Here is a 22,568-nt window from a genome sequence, read left to right as displayed (position 1 = left end):
TTCTGACATTTTAATGGGGTAGGCAGGTAATTTTAGAAAGACTAGGCAGATGTAGCATATGTTAGAATGTGATGAGAGGTATGGAGAAAAATAAAGCTTCAGAGAAGTAGCATTCTGAATCCTGGGAGAGAAGGGAAAGGCTGCAGATGTATTTTGGGTGGGGCCATCAATAAAATGCAGTGTATGGGCCATGGCTGGATATTGACTGGAACAAAACTACAAAAAGTCATCTTGGAGGACACTGAACATGGCCCGCACATTAGCTGTTAAGAACTTAAATAATGTTAGTATGATGGTTTTGTTCTCACTGCATTTATGTGTATGTTTGTAAATTTCCAAAATAAAAGGATTAAAAAAAAAAAAGGGAAGGCAATCATGGCAGAGTCAAGGCACTCTATCGATGACATTAGAGCAAAACCTGATGGTAGTGAAGGCCAAGTGGATTATGGGGGAAACCATCCAGGCAAAGGGAACAGCAAGCATGCAGACTCTGATGCCAGTTACGTGAGGGAAGGGTAGTGGTGGTTTGGTCAGAGAAGCAATGAAGTGTAGTGTCTTGTATACTGTTTTCAGAGACTCTGGCTTTAATTATGTGGGGGTTGGGAAGCCACTAGAAGGTAGAGTGGCAAGGGGATATGATCTATCTTATATTTTTACAAGTCCCACTCTCACTGCTATGCTAAAAACACACTGAAGGGGAGGGAGCGTGAGAGGCACAGTTAGGAAGTTATTGCTGTAATACAAGTTAGAGACGATGGTGGCTTGGAAGAGAGCGGTAACAGTGGAGGTAATGAGAAGAGGTCTGTTTATGGTAATATCTTAAAGCCAAATCCAAAGTAATTGCTTACAGATTAGATGGAGGTGTGGAATAAATGGAAGAGACTATCATAAAAGCAATGTTTCTGGCTTCAGCACCTAGAAAGATGATGTCGCCATTAACCGAGGTGGAGAAGATACGGAAGACACAAAACTTTTTGGGGAGGGGTTCAAGAGCTCAGTTCTGAACATGTAAAGTTAGAAACACAAGTAGTGACAGGAAATAAGCATCTGTCTATGTGAATGTGCAGCCAGGAGGGAGGTATGGGCTAGATTTATATATCTGTGAGTTAGTAGTGTCCAGCTTTGACAGTAAAAAAGAATTACCAAGCGAATGTGGATAGAAAAGACAAGAAGGAAGCCTGGCCAGCTAGCTCAGTCAGAAGAGCCTGAGACTCTTGATCTCAGCATCAGGAGTCTGAACTCCATATTGGGTATAGAGATCACTGAAAAACAAAAACAAAAACACTAAACAAAACAGAAACCAAACAAGTAAAAAACAAAAAAAAGACAAGAGACCTACAATCTAATCCTTAGGAGACTGAGAAAGAATGGGTAGTGAAGTTGGAAGAAAATCAGGAAGATAGGCTGTCCTAGAAGGCAAGTGAAGAAAGTAAAGAAAGGAAGGACAGGAGTTCGTGAATACATTAAGTCAATGCCAGTGAAAGACCAGCAAGTAAATTAAGGACTATGAATGGACTACTAAAATTTACAACATGGACGTCACCTGTGGCAATGACAGGAAAAAGTATTTCAGGTAAGATGGTTGAGAGTGAAGTGTGACAAAAGTGGGTTTAAAAAAAGGTAGGAGGGGAAGGGCACCTGGGTGGCTCAGTCGTTAAACGTCTGCCTTCAGCTCAGGTCATGATCACAGGATCCTGGGATCAAGCCCTGCATTGGGCTCTCTGCTCAGCAGGAAGCCTGCTTCTCCCTTCCTCACTCCCCCTGCTTGTGTTCCCTCTCTCGCTGTCTCTCTGTCAAATAAATAAATTCTTAAAAAAAAAAAAAAAAGTAAGGGGAAAGGAGTGCTTGGCAGGCTCAGTCAATAGAGCATACAACTCGGGGTCATGATCTCAGGAGCATAATCTCAGGGTTGTGAGTTCAAGCCTCACATTGGGTGTAGAGCTTATTTAAGAAGAATAAATAAAATTAAAAACAGAAAAGGGCAGGAGGGGGAAAACTGTAGACATCAAGTACAAATAACTTGTACTTTAAAACTGCATTTTTGGGGCACCTGGGTGGCTCAGTGGGTTTAGCCTCTGCCTTTGGCTCAGGTCATAATCTCGGGGTCCTAGGATTGAGCCCCGAAATGGGCTCTCTGCTCAGCAGGGGCCCTGCTCCCCGCCCCACCTTCTGCCTGCCTCTCTGCCTACTTGTGATCTTTCTCTCTGTCAAATAAATAAATAAAATCTTTAAAATAAAATGAAATAAAACTGCATTTTTTTTGCTCTCTTGACCAAGTCTAACCACAGCTAAATTGTCATGTTAATTGTATGTACGACAGGATTGCACTACAGTCAGAGACAAAATCATTATGGTGTCACAGCAGTAAAAAGAAAAAGGGTTTCAAAAGAAAAAGTTATCGGGTGCCTGGGTGGCTCAGTTGGTTAAGCGACTGCCTTCGGCTCCTGGAATCCCAGGATCGAGACCCACATCAGGCTCCCAGCTCCCAGAACCAAAGGTGAGGGATGACCTTCTCCCCTCTCATGCTCTCTCTCTCAAATAAATAAAATCCTAAAAAAAAAAAAAAGTTATCATTAATAAGGTCATAGATAAAGATCTTCAGGTTTTTTACCATTATGGGTTGGTAACCCATCTATTATCAGACAAATTTTGTTTCAACATAAGACGATGACGAGAAATGTTCCTAAAGATTAGATGCAGAGTGAAGTTCTGCTGCTAGCAACAACCTGTCTCCTGTGAGAAGAGCAGTATGGTAAGGAAAGAAAAAAGCTGGGAGGTGATAAGGTCTCTAGCCACCAGAGAGTAAAGAGCAATGAACGTGAAATGTGTTTCCATCTTTAAATGCATCGTACATGCATCATACGTGCATTTCTAGCTCACAGCTCTATCTGTGGGTCATACTCAGCAGAAAAAGCATGAAAAAATCAGGATATTAATTTCAAACTTTGTGCTTCTATGATTCTCTTTTCTTTTGTACCATTTCATTGACTCTTTAATTGGGCACTCTGAAGATCACGAAGTGGTTTTCTGAAAATGTGGCGTCTGGGTTGAAACTTCAGCAATTCTAATCACAGGCCTCAGTAATGCAAGTACATACTGGAGCTAAACAGTAAAGGACAATGTGCACGCAAGACAGAAATCACAGAAATGACTCTGGATTGGAAGACAATTCTCTAAAAGTCATATAACAAAGATCTCACATAAACACACTTAAAACACAAACTCTGCGAATTATAAATTTAAACAATATGTCTGCATGAATCCACAAACTAGCACATGTTGACAGTCTAAATTATCATTCTACATATTTTTAAGTAGCAAATTTTTTAGCAATGAATTACTACCAAAATTCTCCCAGAACTCTACCTTAAATGTTTAAATGACAAAGACAGTACTGTCTCTGTAAAGGTTTTTGGAAACCTGAATTCTCTTACGTTTCAAACTCTAAATAAAAAATAGAGCATACACCAATCACCTCATACCAACTGAGGATAACTAATATCAAAATACCAGAAAAACAGGGGTTGGCGAGGACATGGGAAAATCAGAACCCTTGTGCACTGTTGGCTGGAATGTAAAATGATACAGCCACTGTGTGAAACAGTACAGCAGTTTCTCAAAAAAATAAATACTAAAATTATTGTATCATCTAGCAATTCCACTCTTGGGTATAGACCCTTAAGCACTGAAAGCAAGATTTTAAAGAGATGTTAGTACATCTCTAGTCATAGCAGCATTATTCACAAGAGCCGGAATGTTAAATTCAACCCAAGCATTAAATGTTAAAGTCAACCCAAGCATCCCTTTTTATTTTTAAAGATTTATTTATCTGTCAGAGAGAGATACTGAGAGACAGAAGGAGAGAGCGTGTACACAGGCTAACAAGCAGGGGGAGCAACAGGCAGAGGGAGAAGTAGGCTTCCTGACAAGAAAGGAGCCTAATGGGGATTTCAATCCCAGGACCCTGAGATCATGACCTGAGCCGAAGGCAGACTGAGCCACCCAGGTGCCCCTAAAATGTTCTCCTTCTTGAATATTTACTCTTTCTCCTTTCTCATGAGAAAGGGGGCTAAGGGAATAACACAGACATCTGTATATTGAAGTCTAGGCAAACAGCTCATACCTGATGTCCACTCTAAGTTTAGGGTAATACTGAGACACGTATTTCCTGATGAGACTGTAGGAAGCTTCTTTAGGTTCACAAAGGCGAGTAAAGGCCAATGGGAGAATATCCTCCAACTTTACTTGTGGTTCTGGATCCACTGCAGAGTTTCTGTTCTGAAATATAATATCAAAAATTATCATCATTACAGAATATGAAGTTCTCTGTTCGAATGCTTCTATATTCAACTCAAGGGCTTACCTAAATTGACTGCTAAATCAATTGCAGAATACTATCACTTTTTTCCACATTCAACTAAATATACCACAGGGGTTAGTATAATGGCACTTGTGTGGCAACTTATTTGAGATAAGAACTTCAGATTGAGAGTTAAAATATGTATAAATATGAAAAGAGGGGAGCCCCAGTGTCTCAGTAGGTGAAGTATCCGACTCCTGATTTCAGCTCAGGTCATGATCTCAGGGTTGCGAGAGCAAGCCCCAGACCGGGCTCTGCACTGTGTGTGGAGCTTAAGATTCTCCCTCTCCCTCTGCCCCTCCCTCTCTTAAAAAAAAGAAAGAAAGAAAGAAAAAGAAATGTTAGACTTTAATTAAAGGTCCTAGTTTATCCTTAGCCTTCAATAACAAAGAATCAAAAGGAGCACACAGCACCAAAAAAGCTCTGTAAAGAGTTTATTTCATTCAAAGTTTTAGAAAAAAAGTACAAAAATCTTTGGAGTTGCAAAAACACAGACATAGAGAAATAGTCATGATTTCAGTTACTGACATAGAGGAAATACTACATATTTCACTTTATTATAGTACAAATACTTTCCATAAATGAAAATATGTATCTCAAGGAACAGAAGTGTTAGTATGCACAAAAAAGAAAAGGAAAAGGAAGAGGAAAAGAAAAACAAAAACAAAAAGGCTCTGGGTATAGTTTTGGGGTTTAATATTGGGTAAAGATATACTCATATGCCCCTTTTAGTTTAACATTTCATATTTCAATAAAAGGAATATAATTCATACAGTTGCCCATAATTCAACATATGGCAGTTAAGTGCATGGGCTCTGGGGCTGGAGTGCTTGGATTTACACACTGCCTGTTTTCTACTCATTAGCTGGCTGATAGCGAGCGAATCATTTACAACCTCTCCAGGCCTTAGGAAAAAGGCTGCACTCGGCACAGTGCTGGCACACAGGGAACACTCAATCAGTGCTGTTCTGTCTAGTGGAAGAAATAGTTTTATAGAGCTCAAACTGTGGTAGAGACTTCTTACCTTTCTGTTTCTGGATTTCTGAGGTGTTTTTCTTGATTTTTGGACCACAATAAAACTCCCAGAAGCACCTTTTCCTTTTACCTAAGGTAAAGTAATTACAGTTGCAATAATCAATATTTTTAAATTACTGTGTTATTAATATTTATAACTTTATACTACCCAAACAAAGTACAGGGCATGGTACTATAAGAACTAATGTACAGTACTGCTCAACCCTTCAGAGAAAAAAGAACAATGGACAGACTGAAAGACTTGGGATTGAATCCTACTTACAGTTACTAGCCATTTAGTATCGGACAACCCCCTAAAGTCTCTGAGCTTTTGTTTCCTCATTTACGAAACTGGGAAGAATGCTATTGTGATACCAGGTTAAATAGTCTACGAGCTTTCCACCCCCCAAAAAAGTACTATGAAAGAAGGGACAATCTTGGGGCGCCTGGGTGGCTCAGTGGGTTAAGCCTCCACCTTCAGCTCAGGTCATGGTCCCAGGGTCCTAGGATCGGGCCCCGCATCAGACTCTGCTCAGCGAGGAGCCTGCTTCCCCCGCTCTCTCTGCCTGCCTCTCTGCCTACTTGTGATCTCTGTCAAATAAATAAATAAAATCTTTAAAAAAAAAGGGGGGGGGACAATCTCTTGGGGATAATAAGAAAATCTCTGTCTTGAAAGGAAGATCATTCCTTGGCAAAAGTTTACAACCTGCTGATCTCAAACTACAGTGCTTCCCAGATCGCCCATTAATGATTATTACTGCACATGGGAATAGTTATCTGATTAATTCTTAGCCACCCCATATGGTATGTGTAAGTCTTACCACATATTTCCACAGTTTACAAAGCACTTTCATAGAACTTTAAAGCTGATTGGCACTAACCTGAGTCCTCCACACCTTAGCTTTATTTGTGCTACTATGAATGTAGCAATCAAGCTGAAATGCTTTCAGCCTATAAACTGTTGTTTAAGCATCAAACTGAGGTCAGCCTACGAGGCAAGAATAGGTCATAAACTATATTTCATAAAAAAAAAAAAAAAAAAAAAAAAAAAAACCACACACACCACAAAGCCAGCTCATAAACTGTGCTGACATATGCTATGGTAGAGGACAAGTCTTTGGTTCTAATTACATTGGTTAGATAATACCTTTTAATCAGTGACTGTTTTGAAGGCCATACAATTATCGTTATACAACATTCTGAGAAAGCTCTAACATTAGCTCCACAGCAGAAATCTGTTTTACTCACTGATGGGCCCCTAAGGACCCGGCACACAGGAACAATATATATTTGTGGAATGAAGTACTTCTTGAAAGTTCCTAATCAGAATGTAAATGCCTGAGTGGCACAGAATTCTCTATTAATCAAACTGTGCAGAAAGGTATAAGAAAGGAAACAGGACTCTTGGAATGCAGTTAACTAGGTCCTCTGACCATTTCTGCCACTACCATGGGATTGTGATTACTTGACCTATGAAGAGGATTTAAGATAAAGTCCATTCCAACTTTAAACTTTTATGATTCTAAGCAGTATTTTTATGTACTATGCAAAACTACATGGATTTAGGCCTGAAATCAATATTGGTTTTAGACCAGTCTCAATTTACTCAGGCTTCTCTGAGCTCCTAACAAGCTTTAATATTGTTAAGTTAAAGTAAACCTATTTACAAATACATTAACAGTAACGAGTCTAGTTATATAACTTAGGCTTTAAAACTAACAAACACAGGACAAGAATAATTCTTTTTTGCTGCTCCAAGAAAATGATTCCTTAATCCTAGCTCTCATCTTCAGTACTAGGTGATCTCAAGCATAAGTGGCCCCCCCAAAAAAATCTAATTATGGGGCACCTGGGTGGCTCAGTCAGTTAAGCATCTGACTCTTGATTTCAGCTCAGGTCATGATCTCAAGCCTTGTGTAGGGCTCTGCGCTCAGCATGGAATCTGCTTAAGATTTTCTCCCTTTCGCGCTCTCGCTCTCTCTCACTCTGCCCCTCCCTCCTCCCACCCCTAGCTCATGGACTGGTGTGTGCTCTCTAAAAAAATAGATAAAATTTATAAAAGTACAAGGAGCACCAGAAACAAATTACACTATCATAATGCTTCTGCTCTCCAGAACAGTTAACTTATCAAAGGTAACCAGCACCCGTGATTCTGAAACCTAGTTTCAAATAATAAAAATAGGTTAAGTTTAAGCATTTCATCGTCATATTAATTTACAAAAGAGGACACAAAAACTCTAAATGTTGTGGACTTATAGTTAATACATGCTGAAATGATCTCATCCCCAATAATTGGTTAATACCTGTTTGATGACACCTCTATTTAATTCTCTTTTCAGTGCTTGTTTAAGGAGGTAGCCCCTTCTCTCCAACTCCAGAGAAGGGTACTTATGGATAATATATTTTCGAATAGCAACCACTGATGCACCACTCTTCTGGAAGCATGCCTAGAAAACAGATTTACCAAACCATACACATTACTTTATACTCGCTGCTTTTCATTAGACAGAAAAACTGACATGTTTTCAAAATAAATTATTTTGGAGGTGAACTTGACAAAGGATGATAAAAATGGCAGAAAGAAGGAGTAGTCTTTCAGGTAACTTCAGATCATCATGGCTGTTGAAAAATACAGAAATACAATCTTTTTGCAACAATAATTTTAACTTACTTCAAGACAGGCAAAGCGAAAATACAACATAGAAACGATATTGTGTGTGTCAAGGAAGAACCTCTTCCCATTTTAATTCTGTTCTATATTTAAAAGACAGATCTCCAGCATTAAAATGAAGAAAACACAGCATTTTTATTACTTGTAGGATTACAGATCTGGTTCACTTTATGGAATGAGCTTTAAGCATACAAGGACCAATGTTTCTCTGAAGACTTTGTGTGAATATCAGCAGAGAACATAAAGATAATCTGAATAAATGGCGTAAAGCGGTTTACAGATGGAAAATCTTAAGCAGAGTTTTGGGTAACAATGAGAGCATTCGGCTGCGACTTAAAATGCCCTCTTCTGTTTCCATCCAATTTATCTATATTCCATTTGAATAATGACCATGGAAGACTTACATAGGTCATTACGTCACAAAGGTGGCAAATTTTTTTCAAATGCTTTACATAAAGAGCATCTGTTATCAACCTAATTGGCTAGTACACCAATTTTGTGTTGCCGTTGTCTATAAACTAAACATGTCAATTAATTCTCATTGGATAAAGACTTAGTTGAATGTTATTTTATATACTTTGACAATAAAGAAAAATTGTACAACATAAAACAAAGTTGTGTTAATATGGTTCACCTACTTCAAGTATCTTTGATCTATTACAACCCATTAAAGTTTACTCCTAATCTTTTAAGAAAATACAAAGAAAATCGAGCAGAAAAGAACTCTCTAATGCTAAAACAATTCATGCTGCACCGAACTGACAGAGATGGAAGTAGACATCAGGACTCCTGTTTATTCACAAAATGGTATCAGTGGTCTGAAATGATTTGTTACGTTGCATGGAACACACATACACACACATAGCCTCATTTGTACAAATATGCGCAGATTCAAACCATTCTTCAGGCCTAATTATATTGTTCTTTTTGTTTCACTACTTTAAAATTTTAGTCCCTTCTCCAGCTTCATTGTAACTCTGCTCCTCAAAATCTAGGCTGAGAGGTCATGAAGTGAATGAAATCCTGGAAGAAAGGATATACAAAGAAAAGAGATCTCACTACAGTCAAGTTATCTAGACCAAGAAAGTTTTAAGGAGTTGAGAGCCCTCTTAAAAGAGTACAGGGAGAGGTCTGAAGGCAAACCCTTTTCCAGTTCATGTGTCATTCTCAAATTCTGAGAATGATCACAAGGCTCCCCTTTCCTCTGTACACCACCATTGATTACACTGGTCTTTATCCCTAATTTTGACTGAGATCCTAGCAATAAGGTCCCTAAAATGAGGGCATTTTGTTAATTTGGATGATGAGATGGTAAGAGGAACTAGTGAGATTATCATCTCATCATGCAAAATTAGCAAGGTAAGCATAACCAGAAAAACTTAAACAAAAAAGGCAAGGTCAGATTAGAAGAAAACCTTAAAAATTAAAATAAGCAAGCTACTGGTAAACTAATGGGAGTCAGTGGATTACAGTAAAGTCATAAAACTGTGCAAAGAGAATTTCTGGTGATGAAGCAAAGTAGTAAGGTTTTTAAGAGGGTTTCTTAGAGCTCAGGTGAGAAAGCTAGCTATTACCAGTATTAGACGCTCAGCTTTGAATTGGACCTAAAGACAGTGTATCTTTTTAAAATAAAAATCCTCTATGCTACTCAGTTACTCTCAGTAAGAATCAGACTTCTTAAGGGCAAAGATGACCCTGTTTGTTTTCTTCTCTGCTATATCCTTAGCAGGGTTACAGATACACAGAAGTTAGTCCTTAAATATGTTTGTCGAATGAATTAACAGGTTCAGCCTTCAAATAAATACTATATTTAACCAATAAACTGAAAAAAAAAAAACAAAACTATATTTAACCAAAACACTAAAGTTAAAAATACTTGCTCTCATAAATTTGAATTAAAAAATTAACAGTGCTCGCCAAATGTGATTTTCTTAAAAAACAAAAACAAAAACAAAACATGAACTTCACAATGGCTTTCTTCCATTTAAGTATCTTTTAGGAAGCAGAGCAAGATTTCTCATGTCTGGACAGGAATATGCCATTTTCAAATAACCCAAAGACGAACAAAATAAATCTAAGATGAACTGCTTGTAATAAAAACTTGCCTTAATGGCCTCAGTTAGGATTGCATCCATCTTGGGACGTGGGGAGGAAGCCATCGGTGTTTGTTTCTGGGCCCTGGCTAGCTGGCTGGCAGAAAGGGTAGCCCAGGAAGGTATTGTTTTTTTCACTTTCTTCTCCTTTTCTTTAGACTGATCTTTTTCACTTTAAAACAAAGAATTATTATTATGCAAAGTAAACTGCAGAAAGAGGTATAAAATCAGAAAGAAGAATAGACAAGGGAAGGATAAAAATTAATGTTTTATTTCCACACTAAAGTGATACATAAAATGAGCAAATTTTCACAAAATAAAACCTTTTTAAAAAATTGGATACTATAAATGAACAAAAAGGTGTTTTCCCTTAGTTGCAGAAGTCAGATAAATTAACACTATGAAGGTCCAGCACACTAAAGAAATGAGAATTTTAAAACATATTCTAACTACAACAGCTGTCATTTAGCACAGTGAAAAGAACTCAAGCTCTCAAGTTGGAAGACCTGGGTTTGGGTTTTTGCTCTAACATTTACTAGCTGTATGACCTTGGCAGGTGACCTGAGTCTCAGCCTCCTCAGCTGCAAAATAGTAATATAAGGCCAAATATTTTACAAGTTTGTTGCAGGAATTATATTTGTAAATACAATTTTGTGAGCATAAAGCATTACACAAACTGTATTCTAAAAATAATAATAGCACTCCATGCACCTAAAATACAGGGTAGCTGCTAAAAATTCCAGAGAACTTAAGCCTATAAAGGATTCCTTGAGGACTACACCCAGAGAGTGCAGTTATTACTAAGTTATTCATTCATTTAAAAAGCAATTCCTAACAATTCTGACCAACTATGAAAAGAACAGAACAAGACCAGCTGTCCTGCAAACAAACAAAAAAATCAAAAACAAAAAACCCACTTTAAATTAAAAAAGAATTACTGGGGTGCCTGGGTGGCTCAGCCAGTAAGCGGCTGCTTTTGGCTCAGGTCATGATCTCGGGGTCCTGGGATGGAGCTCTTGTTCCTCGCCCTCTGCCCCTCCCCCTCTTGTGTGCGCACTCGCTTGCTCTCTCTCAAATAAATAATAAAATCTTAAAAAAAAAAATAAAGATAAAAAAGAAATGCCACCACATTGTACAGATTATCAGTAGCAAATTTCACTTTCAGATTCTCAATGTCACCCTCCAACTGATGAATACTTCTTCAAACATACACAGAGTTTTAGGTGACTCTGGCAATAGCTGGTATAGACTAATGTTTTCTTACAGAAGCATATAAAAACAACTCACAGAGGCAGAGGCAGGAATAAAATGGTGAAGTGTTTCCCAGGTCAGATTTTTAGAGTCATGTTTCATTTCTTATTGAAATTATGTCAATGATTAAAATATCAGACACTCCCACAATGAATTCTAAGCAAAAAAAATTCCAAAGGCAAGAGCAATGAATTTTGAGTTATGCAAACCACTATTACGATAACTACTACAAACTCTAATAGGCCATACAACTACATAACAAACCTATTTCAAACAATAATTCTAAAAAGTAAATCCAAGTACACAGCAAATATCTAGCATAAACCACTGTTATAATGCCTTAAACGATCTGATCTACAGTCCTTTTACACAGTCTTCAATTACTATAAATAGCAAGAATGCATGACTCCTTACTCCTTTTTGGTTTCCTCTGAAGACTTGTTCTCTTCCTTCTCTTCATTCTCAGGTTCTCCCTTTGGCTGCTCCGTCTCACTAGATGTAGCAGGTGGAGTTTCATTCTCTTGTTCTTCTACAGTAGAGACAGATTCCTCTGAACTTATGTCTGGTTCTAAAAAATCAGGTGAGCAGAATTGGATCAAGTAGATATATTAGAGACTGAGTCAATAAAAGGGCAAAAGTCTAATTTATTAAACAGAAAATCTAAATGCTCCAACTGACAGATGTATTCTAAAACAAACAAATGACAATCAGTTGCTGTTTTCTTTCCTTCTTTAGGTCACTCAAACTGCCTATTCAATGGATTGTTTATCCAGACTATTAGGTGAGAAAAGGAGATGGACCAGGCAATTTGAGATTATCTCAAATAATCTTGCCCACAATCTGCAATATTAATGATAAGATTCATAATTAAGGGCACCTGGGTGGCTCAGTGGGTTGAGCCGCTGCCTTCGGCTCAGGTCATGGTCTCAGGGTCCTGGGATCGAGTCCCGCATCGGGCTCTCTGCTCAGCGGGGAGCCTGCTTCCCTCTCTCTCTCTCTGCCTGCCTCTCTGTCTACTTGTGATCTCTCTCTGTCAAATAAATAAAATCTTTAAAAAAAAATTCATAATTAAGAAATTAGCTATTTCATAATTTAACAGACAAATCTTAGGAAGGGAATGAGTAACAGAAAATTAACACCTACTTTCCACGTTAAAGGACTGGGACAAGAGCAGAAATCCAAGAGGGGGAATAGTGAGGTCTGCAGTTGCTAATTTGGGTCTTTCTCAGCATCTCTCTTTGACCAGTTACTACAAAACACAGTACGCCAGATATGGTTAAGCAGGGACTTCAAAGAAAAGGACTCTCCAGTGGCAAAACTTGGGCAAAAAAATAAAAGTATAGGCTTGAAGAGTTTGGTCACTTAAGGGGGCGCCTGGGTGGCTCAGTCGGTTGAGTGGCTGCCTTCAGCTCAGGTCATGATCCCGGGGTCCTGGGATCAAGCCCCGCATCTGGCTCCCTGCTCAACAGAGAGCCTACTTCTCCCTCTCCCTCTGCCTGCTGCTCTGCCTACTTGTGCACGCACTCTCTGTCAAATAAATAAATAAAATCTTTAAAAAAAAGAGTTTGGTCTTTTAAATTATGTGAACAAATTACTATCATGATGAAAAGTTCTAAGAGAACAACAACAAAAAAAATGCCACTTCCTTCTTATAACCAAAACATATACACAGTTCTAATGACAAATTAAAATTCTAAACCATGAATTTCAGGACAGTCAACTATCATTTGTTGATCTCATCCTAGTTATGCCCTTCAGCCAGACTTCCATATTAGCTGAAAATCCTCCCATATACGTTTAGCCAAAATTGAGGTTTTAGAGTCAGACACACCTGGATTCAAGTTCAGCCCTTACAACTTTCTAGCTTGCTATCTTAGGGCAAGTTCTTTGATGTCTCCAAGTTTCAGTAATCGTACATCGGATCTATCATGGGCATTGCATACAGTGCTTTGTATGTGCACGTGCACTATGTGGGTGATTCCCATTCTCCTTTGGCCTCTCCTGCTGGTTCTAGAACTATTTTGCAAAGTATTAAAGCTAGAACTTCATTATAACAATGGTATCTGTCGACTCAGATAATAACTGTAAAACGTATTTTTTTAATCATATCTTTTACTACCCCTCACCCCACCAATTTAACTCCTGCATGGGTAAGAACTTACTAGTAGTTAGTCATTATGCTTATTTATACATTGTCTTATTCTAAAAAGGACGGAAAAAACCGTTTGCTGGGTTTTACTCTAAGAGTAGAGCTATAAATTCAATTTCACATTATCTTCTCAAGAATAACGCTTAGGGGCGCCTGGGTGGCTCAGTGGGTTAAAGCCTCTGCCTTCAGCTCAGGTCATGATCCCAAGGTCCTGGGATCAAGCCCCATACTGGGTTCTCTGCTCGAGAGAGAGCCTGCTTCCTCCTCTCTCTCTCTGCCTGCCTCTCTGCCTACTTGAGATCTCTGTCAAGTAAATAAATAAAATCTTAAAAAAAAAAAACAAAACTGCTTAACAGTTGGTGGATTAATAAAGGTGCAGTAAATGCAACAGACACTAACTACGCAGTATGTATAAGACACCGTTTCCAATTCAATAAACTATTGTGTCTGTCTCTGTGAAATGCAGGATTTATAAAATTTAAAATACGAGTGAAATCCTATTACTTTTACATACAAAATCCTATAATGGGGGATTACACACAGAACTTGTGAAGTGAATACGGACCCTTTCTAAAGTCCTGGTTGACTTCTCCAATACCTAAACTCTCGGCAGGTGTTCTGAAAACTGATGCCGTTAGTGATTTAGTGGCTTTTAGCTGACCCTCGTTAAGCAAATGTGACTTGAGATGTTCGGACAAAATAACCGACTCCGCCTCACCAGCGCCTCTCCTTTCTCACTCGCTGATTCCCACAGCTCCTCAGTGCCTCAGGCTATTCATCTGGACCATTTTTTTTAACAGTCATTTTGAAACAAAACCCAGCTGCAGCTGGAAAGAGTAGACTCCTGCTGCAGTGAGGTATAAAGGCAACAGCGTGCACATATTTTTTATTCCCAATCTATGCTGGTCAGAAAAGTCACAAGAAGAAAAACAAGGAAAAGGAGAAGAGGTGATCAGAGATGCCATAAAGGAGCACTATTACCCAGTTTGATGGATCTACATTTCTCTTGATTCATTATGTTCCCAACTATGTCTAGCCGATCTTCTCTCCACCAATGCCAAATACAAACCAATACTCTGATTGCCCATTTGTTCCTTTAAGGCCTCATGATGATTTCTGGGTGACACTGCACTGTCCATCCTGAAGGCTCAAGTCCCCCATTTCTCCACGGCCTTCATCACCACGACACGGTATGCCCAGAAGCCACTCTTTGATGGTTCCTGTTCTTGCCAACCATTTTCTTTTTAATTCCGAGAACATGAAATTTTTGCCTTCTAAAAATCTTTAGAGAAGATGAAATTCTTACTTTGCTCACTTTGGTCTGGAAATGATGTATCTATAGGTACCACTTCTCTCTTTCAACGTCCCCCCAAAACAGCCATGAAAAAAGAAATTAAGTTCAAAGGAATTTATGGGATACTTCAAACTGGAGTAGAAACTTTTGCCATTTTAGGTTGTCTACTGCTTTACTTTACCTGGCTTTTCTTCCTCCCCTTCAGCAAGCTTGCTTTTGGGAGGAGTTTCCCGCGTAGAATTCACAGTTCGACGAATTGGCATGGTGCTATCTTCTACCTTCTAAGAAAAGAGACAGCCATAATCACACATGCATAAGAAAACTTCTCTATTCTCTCTTTCTCAAGGGGCCTAACTGGGTGTCAGAAGATGTAGGAGAATTCTTCAAGTCGACTCCAGGATCTGATGCAAATTACTTTTAACAGGTTTTTTTGAAGTAATAAATATGGTTTTTAAGATGTACTTTACAAAATATTTTATTTTAGGTAGGATTTCAAATGGAAACAGGTAATTATACTTGATTTGGAATAAATTTAGAAGGTTGGAGGTTTTCTCAGGAATTTGAGGGGAAAGGGAAGATGAAAAGAATTTTGTATGTTTGATCCTTTTTCAGATTCACAACCCAGAACTCCCCAAAGTAAGGAAAGGAACATGTACCAAGAAGGACCCAGAAGGGCCTGAAGTCAGGGACTGATCCAAGAGTGAGCTTCAAGAATGTGTCAGCCCCTACCTCACCTAACTTGTCCGCGTGGATCAGCTGAGCTCCTACTATAAGTGGGAGTGCCTTAGGATGGACGAGTTCACCTTGAGACGTATCAGTCGCCATTTAAAATAATTTCTAGGCCCGAGTACAGGTTACACTCTGAAGCCTCTGCTGTTAACCACAAGGATTTTTCCTAATGGTTTCAGTGTGAAGAGTCAACCTAAAGCACAGAAAAGACCTGGTGTGAAGATTAACAGAAACAAAACTAAACTAAATGTCTAAATTTAATACACATCCAAAGGGGAAAAAATTAACTGTAAAACGTATAAGTAAGTGACAGATGACTTGATCAGTTATCATTCAGAAAGATAAAATCAACTATCACAATATAGACTACGTAAAGCAGCCACTAAGACAAATGCACAAGCCACAGCAGCTGTTGCACCTTCCACATAAACAAAGGCAACACGGACAAGAAAGCTCCTAAGGAACCTATCCCCAATCTCCTCCGGGTACCATCAGGAACTTAGAAAGGACAGAATAAGGACACTAAGGAACAGTTTAGTCAAATGTTATTCAATACTGAAGAGAGAAGGTTTTTGTTGTTATTGTCTCAAATGGATTAAGAAAATAACCTGCAACCTTGACTTCATCTCCATTAGATAAGCAATCCAAGGGAAAAAATCCTGCTGAAGACGACGTGACACTCTAAGAGCCTCCAGACCTAGAGAAGCAAATTCAGACTACCACCTAGGAGAACAGAAGTATGCCTCCAAGACCTTATTTATTATTTTTAAAGTAGGCAAAACCAGCACAGAAGAACATAATTAAATATTCAAAGATAAAACCCATGTTTTGAGTGACCATATAGTCACTCAAATTTACCTGATCATTAATACTCTCTGCCCTCAAAAAAAAAACAAACAAAAAAAAAACAAAAACTCATCTGGGACTCAATGACATTTTACAATAAAAATCTCTACAAAATATAAGAAAATGATCATTTGAGTGTTTAGATCTTTGTGCTAATGAACATTAACAAAGACTTGGGGAATAGCAGATCAGTCATTCAACCTCTACTTTAAGCTCTGACCCTGTCTAGGAATTCAAGAGCTTTCTATTTGTCATGTAATAGTCCCAAACTACAATAACTAGGATAAATCCAAAAAACCCAAACACAGAGAATCCTTTCACATTCACAGGGAAAGTCTTTTTATGGGAACCCCCAAGAGCAATGCCAGACTTGTGACTTGGCAATCAGCTGCAAGCAAAGGCAGCTGAAAGAATTCAAGATGCACTAAAACTTATTATCAAGAGTAAATTAGTAATATCCATGAATATTTTTAAAATTATGTTATAAAAACTACTTAAAATGTTCCTGAAGCAATTCACTTCAAAGAATTATAAAATACAGAAATAAGAATAATTGTTTTTTGGTCTGTGAAAAGACAGCCACATTGGGCTTAAGAAACACATTGGGCTTGTGAAACCTAAAAGTCTATCTTGGAATAATCTGAATACAAAAACCTGCTCATTCATGCAACTAGCACTTACACAGTAATATGTTTTCTCGAACAATTAAAAAAAAAAAAAAACTAAGCAAATCTGCTGCTGTCTTCACATGTGAACCCTACAGAGAATTAAACCACCACAATCAGGTTATTCTTGGTAAAGTGATATGCCTAATGAATTCATCTTTCTTAACCCACGATGAAACTAGCTATGCTGAAAATGCTACTGTGAAGTCAACAAAAACCTTCAGAAGACTCTGTTCATAGAGTATCCTAAAAAAAAAAAAAGAAACTCCCTGTAAACACAATACTGAAAAAAGTATCAAACCTTTCCAGACTACTGTATTAATTACTCAAAACTAAAACAAATGAGTTAAAAGGGGAGGGGACATGCAAAGGAAGCTACTACTAAAGCCAATGTGATCAAACTAGTATCAGGGCAACAAGCACATGGTCCATAAAAAGATATTAGACATCATTAATCCAAGGACAAAAATGACAGTTTAAATTAGGTTGGGTAAGAAGCATGCTCAGGTTGGGGGAAAAAAAAAAAAGTTGCCCAACTTTCTGGCTGCATCCACCAAAAATATAAATCCTGACACTCTCCTGCTCAAAACCTCCCAATTACCATAATCTCCCTATTTTACTAATCTCACCTCCTACTACTCCAACCATCACTCTACTCTTGACCCCAAACACAAAAACTTTCTTTTGGTCCAGGCACTGTGCTCTGCTCATCCCTGCCTCAGATGTATGCACTTCCTGTTCTCTTAAACTAGAACACTTTTTTCCTAGACACTCCAATCAGGTTTCTGCTCAATGTCACACCCCTCAGGAAGGCCTCCCATCCTCCCCATTCTTCGGGTTTCTTTAGCATTTAATACCAACTGAAATTCAAAATATGTGTTTACTTGTTTATTATGTATCTCTCTCAAATGCACTGTAAGCACTACAAGGTCTAGGACCTTTAATTCACACTGTATTTGCAGCACCTAGAACAGTGTCCAACACATAATGTGTTGTGACAAATTTTGGGGAAAAGGGACGCCCGGGTGGCTCAGTTGGTTAAGCAGCTGCCTTCGGCTCAGGTCATGATCCCAGTGTCCTGGGATCGAGTCCCACATCGGGCTCCTTGCTCAGCAGGGAGCCTGCTTCTCCCTCTGCCTCTGCCTGCCATTCTGTCTGCCTGTGCTTGCTCTCTCTCCCTCTCTCTCTCTCTGACAAATAAATAAATAAAATCTTTAAAAAAAAAAATTGGGGGGGAAAAAGTTAAATGAACAATGCCATCTAATTAACTACTTATCACTATATTTAGTGTATGTGAATAACACTCCAAAAATGAAACCCAAAGTTATTTGGGATAAATATTAAGAAATGTTTGCTTCAAAGGCACCAGATTGGCTCAGTCCATAGAGAGTGCAACTCTTGATCTTGGGGTTGTGGGTTCGAGCCCCACATTGGGGAAAGAGTTAACTTTAAAAGAAAAATGTTTGCCTCAGCTCTGAATTTCCTCGGGAAGGGTCATGGAATTTAAAGCTTCAGTGTGTAATACTTTCTTTTTAATAGGCTGGATAATGAGTTACTTAACATGTTCAATGTTTATTACAGAGCTAACAAAACTATATGAATGGTTAACTCACACTGCCTTATCATCACCATATACCTATTAATTTAACTTTTTGTTGCTGCACTTTTGAATAATCAGACTTTTAGGCTACCATGTTTATTCCCCAGCAGAGATCTTATCTAGGTGGTTCACTGCTGCATACTTGGTGCCTAAGAATACACAAGGCACAGAATAGGTGCTCAACAAGTATTTGTTAAATGAAAGGATGATGAATAGATGAAAAAGTTTTCCAGCTAGGTTTTTTTATGTACCAAAACCAATATGAGTTTACCTGAGATTTATGTGGTCCTCCTGTGGTCTCCAATCTGGGTTCTTTTTTTTTTTCCCCCAAATGTTAGATTAACTACACAAAGAGTTACCTTTTTAAAAGGAAATTCTAAATTGTTTTTAATTTAATGCCAGCAATAGAAAGAGGTGATAAAGTCTGGAATTTCGAAGTTTTTATTTTTCTCTACGTTATGAGAAAGCAACAGAAAAATTAGTAGGAGGTTAACAATGTATTTCAGTTTACTGATATCCTTGAAGATACGCATTTTAGGGAAAGTACTACTATTTCATATTTTATCATAAAATGTGCAATAGGTTATAAATTACAAAATCACTAGTTATGGGCGCCTGGGTGGCTCAGTGGGTTAAGCCGCTGCCTTCGGCTCAGGTCATGATCTCAGGGTCCTGGGATCGAGTCCCGCATCGGGCTCTCTGCTCGGCAGGGAGCCTGCTTCTCTCTCTCTCTCTCTCTCTCTCTCTGCCTGCCTCTCTGTCTACTTGTGATCTCTCTCTGTCAAATAAATAAATAAAATCTTTAAAAAAAAAATCACTAGTTATATGCACAGAATATATCAAAACTGTTTGCAACCTTTTCACTGTATTCTGACTTAATAGTAACGTCACAAAAAGCATGCCGGTAATTTGCTGGCAACTCCCACCCCCCCCAACTTTTACACTTCAATAAAGCAGTATGTACCTAAATAGTGTCTACCTTGGGAATCTATGGTATGTATGGACACTTACATGGCTCCCCCTTGAAAGACAATCACAACGTTAACTGCCTAAATAGTTAAGATTTTCATCTATGGACAGTTCAGAGTACTTCCTCCAATTTTCCGCCCTAAATCGTCCAAGTTAGTTTAAAAACTCAGCCAAACCAAAAACTAAACAAAACACAAAATAAACCTTTAAAATGTTACTCCTACTTTGAAACATAGTAAACTGAACTTTTCAGAAGAGCACTAAAAACTTTAAAAAAAAAGGGGTTCCTGGGTGACTCAGTGGGTTAAGCTTCTGCCTTTGGCTCAAGTCGTGATCTCAGGGTCCTGGGATCGAACCCCGCATCCGGCTCTCCGCTCAGCAGGGAGCCTGCTTCCCCCTCTCTCTGCCTGCCTCTCTGCCTACTCGTGATCTGTCAAATAAATAAATAAATCTTTAAAAAAGATTTTACAACAAAAAACAAAACAAAACCTTTAAAAAAGCTCCAAGTAGCTTTATGCCCATGCCAGATAAAACAAAGTGCCTTCCAAAATAAAATCAGTCACATCTAATTTCACTCTAAGACGCGAGAGCTTCCTCCCATCAAGTCCCAGGCGAATTCCTAGACGTATTTTTAATTGGACTCTCGCCTTTCAGTGTAATTAAAAGTCAGGAGCATAATAAACAACAGAGAATTCAGAATTTGTACGCTGAAGAGGCAATCAAGTTCATCTTGTCCAATCCTCCGTGCAGAGGAGAATACTCCCCCCCCGACCCCCAAAGGCTAGGTGACCCGTTCTCGGTCACAGACAGTGGCCAATTCGGTATCAAGACTCAGATCTGAGGCTCTCACTTCAGCAAACCTGCCTCCAGCTCTTGACAAACGCCCACATTCACAAGTTCGACTTTTTAAATTAAAACCACACCTTCTAAGGCGCGGTGAGTTACAAGCTCCGGGCATGCCAGACGGGAAAACGAAAGCTCAGGCCCGCATCGCAGGAGCAGCAGCAGCAGCGGCGGCAGCGGCAGCTCGGAAACGCCCGCCCAGACCGCTGAGAGGCACACGGGGAACAGCGCAGCCGAGACAAAGAGGCAGGGAGCGGCCGGTGCGGGGCGCGAGCAGAGGCGGGGGAGCGCGGGGCCAAGAGGAAGGCAGCGCTGCGGAGGACAGGAGGGCTCGGCTGCGGACACCGAGTTGCTGCGGCGCAAGCTCCGCGCTGTCGGCGACTCCGGGCGCGTCGGTCGCGCCCGGGGATGCACGCGGCCGAGGCCGACGCCACAACCCCGGCAGCGGTCGCCCGCGCGACACCAGAAACGGCGGACCGCGAGCACTAGCACTCCGCGCACTCACCACTGGGAGCTCCGTAATGGCGGCGGCAGAGGCGGAGAAGCCGGGGGGCGGGCCCGCCGCAGCCAGTCACCGCCGCCGGCATCTTTCGAACCCGCTCCGAACACCGCTGAGGGAGTGGGGCGGAGGGGGAGGGTAGGGCGGGGGCGGCGGCGGAGTCCGCCGCGGGCCTCGGGAGCATGCGCAAGGCCTCAGCCAATCGGAACGCAGCGGGGGGACGCTGGCGCAGGCGCGCTGGGACGCAGGGCCCTGGACCAGGGAAGAGCTACCCCCTCCTCCCCCCAATCCAAACAAAACAAGGGCGGGAGCGCGCGCGCTGGAGGGCCCCGGAGGAGGCGTCAACGAGAGGGGCAGGGGGCTAGGTTGCAGGGGAGAGGGAAGGGAGGGCGGAGCGGCCGAGAAAAGCAGACAAAAGGCCCCCCCTCCGGGGACCCGGGCGCCCCGCCCCCTCCACTCTGGGAGCGGCGTCGGCGCCCCGGGTGAGCGGCCTCGGCCACTCGCCTTCGGGGTCCAGCGAGCCCGCGCCCACTCCCCGCCCGCCTGTTCCGTCCTGCGTTACCTCTGCGCTCCCCCCTTCCTGGCGCCCGCGTTCGGCACGGCCTCTCAGCGCCGCTCCCGCTGCCGCTCGTTGTCTCCGCCGCCGCTGTCCTCCAGGCCCAGCCGCCGCGCTCTGCCGCCCCGCCCCCCTGCCCGCGGTCCCGCGCGCGCGCGCGCGCGCGCACTCCCGTGCCGGCCCCGCCCCCGCGCGCGACCGCGACCGCGCCCCCAGCCCGCGGGAGTCGAGGGAACGCGCGCGACTTGCCTCCCCGGCCGGGTGCGCGGGAACGCAAGAGGGCGCTCGGAGGAGGGAGGACGCCCGGGAGGCGGCGGTGCGTCGGGCCACGCTTCTCCCGGGCACTGCCCGGTGGTGCCCGTTAGCTTGGGTGCGGTTTCGTTTTCCTCGGAGGAGCCCTCTTTTCACACCCTGCCCTTTCGCTACTCTCTAGTTGGCTCCCAGGTCTTAACCGGGTCTCCGCTTTGGAGATCCGTCTGCCTTTAAAGGGGTTGGCATCTCCCGCTTCTCAATTTAGCCACCGCACAAACTGCCTTTTTCTGATGACCATGGAAGAGTTGAACAACCAGACAGCGGTGAATTCGATACCTCACATTCATTCCTATTAAGTATCCAGACAGTATAGAGCAGAGTAGTGATTCAGGAAAAGAACTGGGAAAGTTGCTTTTCTAGTCTGTGAAGTCCTTGGCCGCCTGATCTGCATACGCAAGAAGGGTTCTCAGAAAGTAAACCCTGGCATCAGGAAAGAGGGAATTCCCTTTGAATTGTCATGTCACTTTGGTATGAACGGACTTCAGCAATGTACATACTGTTGAAAAATGGAACTTTCCAAAGCCAATGTATTTAAAGTAGGTGTTTTGTGGTGGGGTAGAGGTAGTGCGGGTAATGAATATAGGGAAATAAACCCTAGAATTACCCCGAGGCCACAGCAATGTGGCTGATACTCAAATGCATGTGCTAATCATTCTAAAGATTTATTAGGAAACCATTTAAGCACTTGCTAGCCCAGTCCTCAGGCTGTATAGTTAG

At 41.0% G+C, this 22,568-nt stretch overlaps 1 protein-coding gene across 6 annotated transcripts in view; it reads right to left on the bottom strand.

Annotated features, from left to right (window-relative positions):
- The window catches only part of LOC111154603 (heterochromatin protein 1 binding protein 3), a 37,275-nt gene extending 15,611 nt beyond the window's left edge, over positions 1-21,664 (bottom strand). The window contains exons 1-8 of one of the 6 annotated variants that reach the window (XM_022514290.1): positions 21,546-21,664; positions 15,014-15,113; positions 14,845-14,859; positions 11,804-11,957; positions 10,151-10,310; positions 7,678-7,821; positions 5,385-5,465; positions 4,124-4,278 (exon numbers count right to left, since the gene is read on the bottom strand). In XM_022514290.1, the coding sequence (XP_022369998.1) occupies positions 4,124-4,278; positions 5,385-5,465; positions 7,678-7,821; positions 10,151-10,310; positions 11,804-11,957; positions 14,845-14,859; positions 15,014-15,095 (791 nt within the window). In that variant the 5' untranslated portion in view covers positions 15,096-15,113; positions 21,546-21,664. Of the gene's footprint in view, positions 1-4,123; positions 4,279-5,384; positions 5,466-7,677; positions 7,822-10,150; positions 10,311-11,803; positions 11,958-14,844; positions 14,860-15,013; positions 15,114-15,561; positions 16,482-21,545 lie in introns of those variants that run through there. The other 5 variants (XM_022514289.1, XM_022514287.1, XM_022514288.1 and 2 more) reach the window with 5 other exon arrangements.
- Positions 21,665-22,568: the final 904 nt, after the last annotated feature.

Source organism: Enhydra lutris, unplaced genomic scaffold, assembly GCF_002288905.1.
Source record: "Enhydra lutris kenyoni isolate GAN:26980312 unplaced genomic scaffold, ASM228890v2 scaffoldscaffold38, whole genome shotgun sequence".
Classification (NCBI taxonomy): Eukaryota; Metazoa; Chordata; class Mammalia; order Carnivora; family Mustelidae; genus Enhydra; species Enhydra lutris.
Note: the sequence above shows the minus strand (reverse complement) of the source record. Positions and strands in the feature narration are given on the sequence as shown.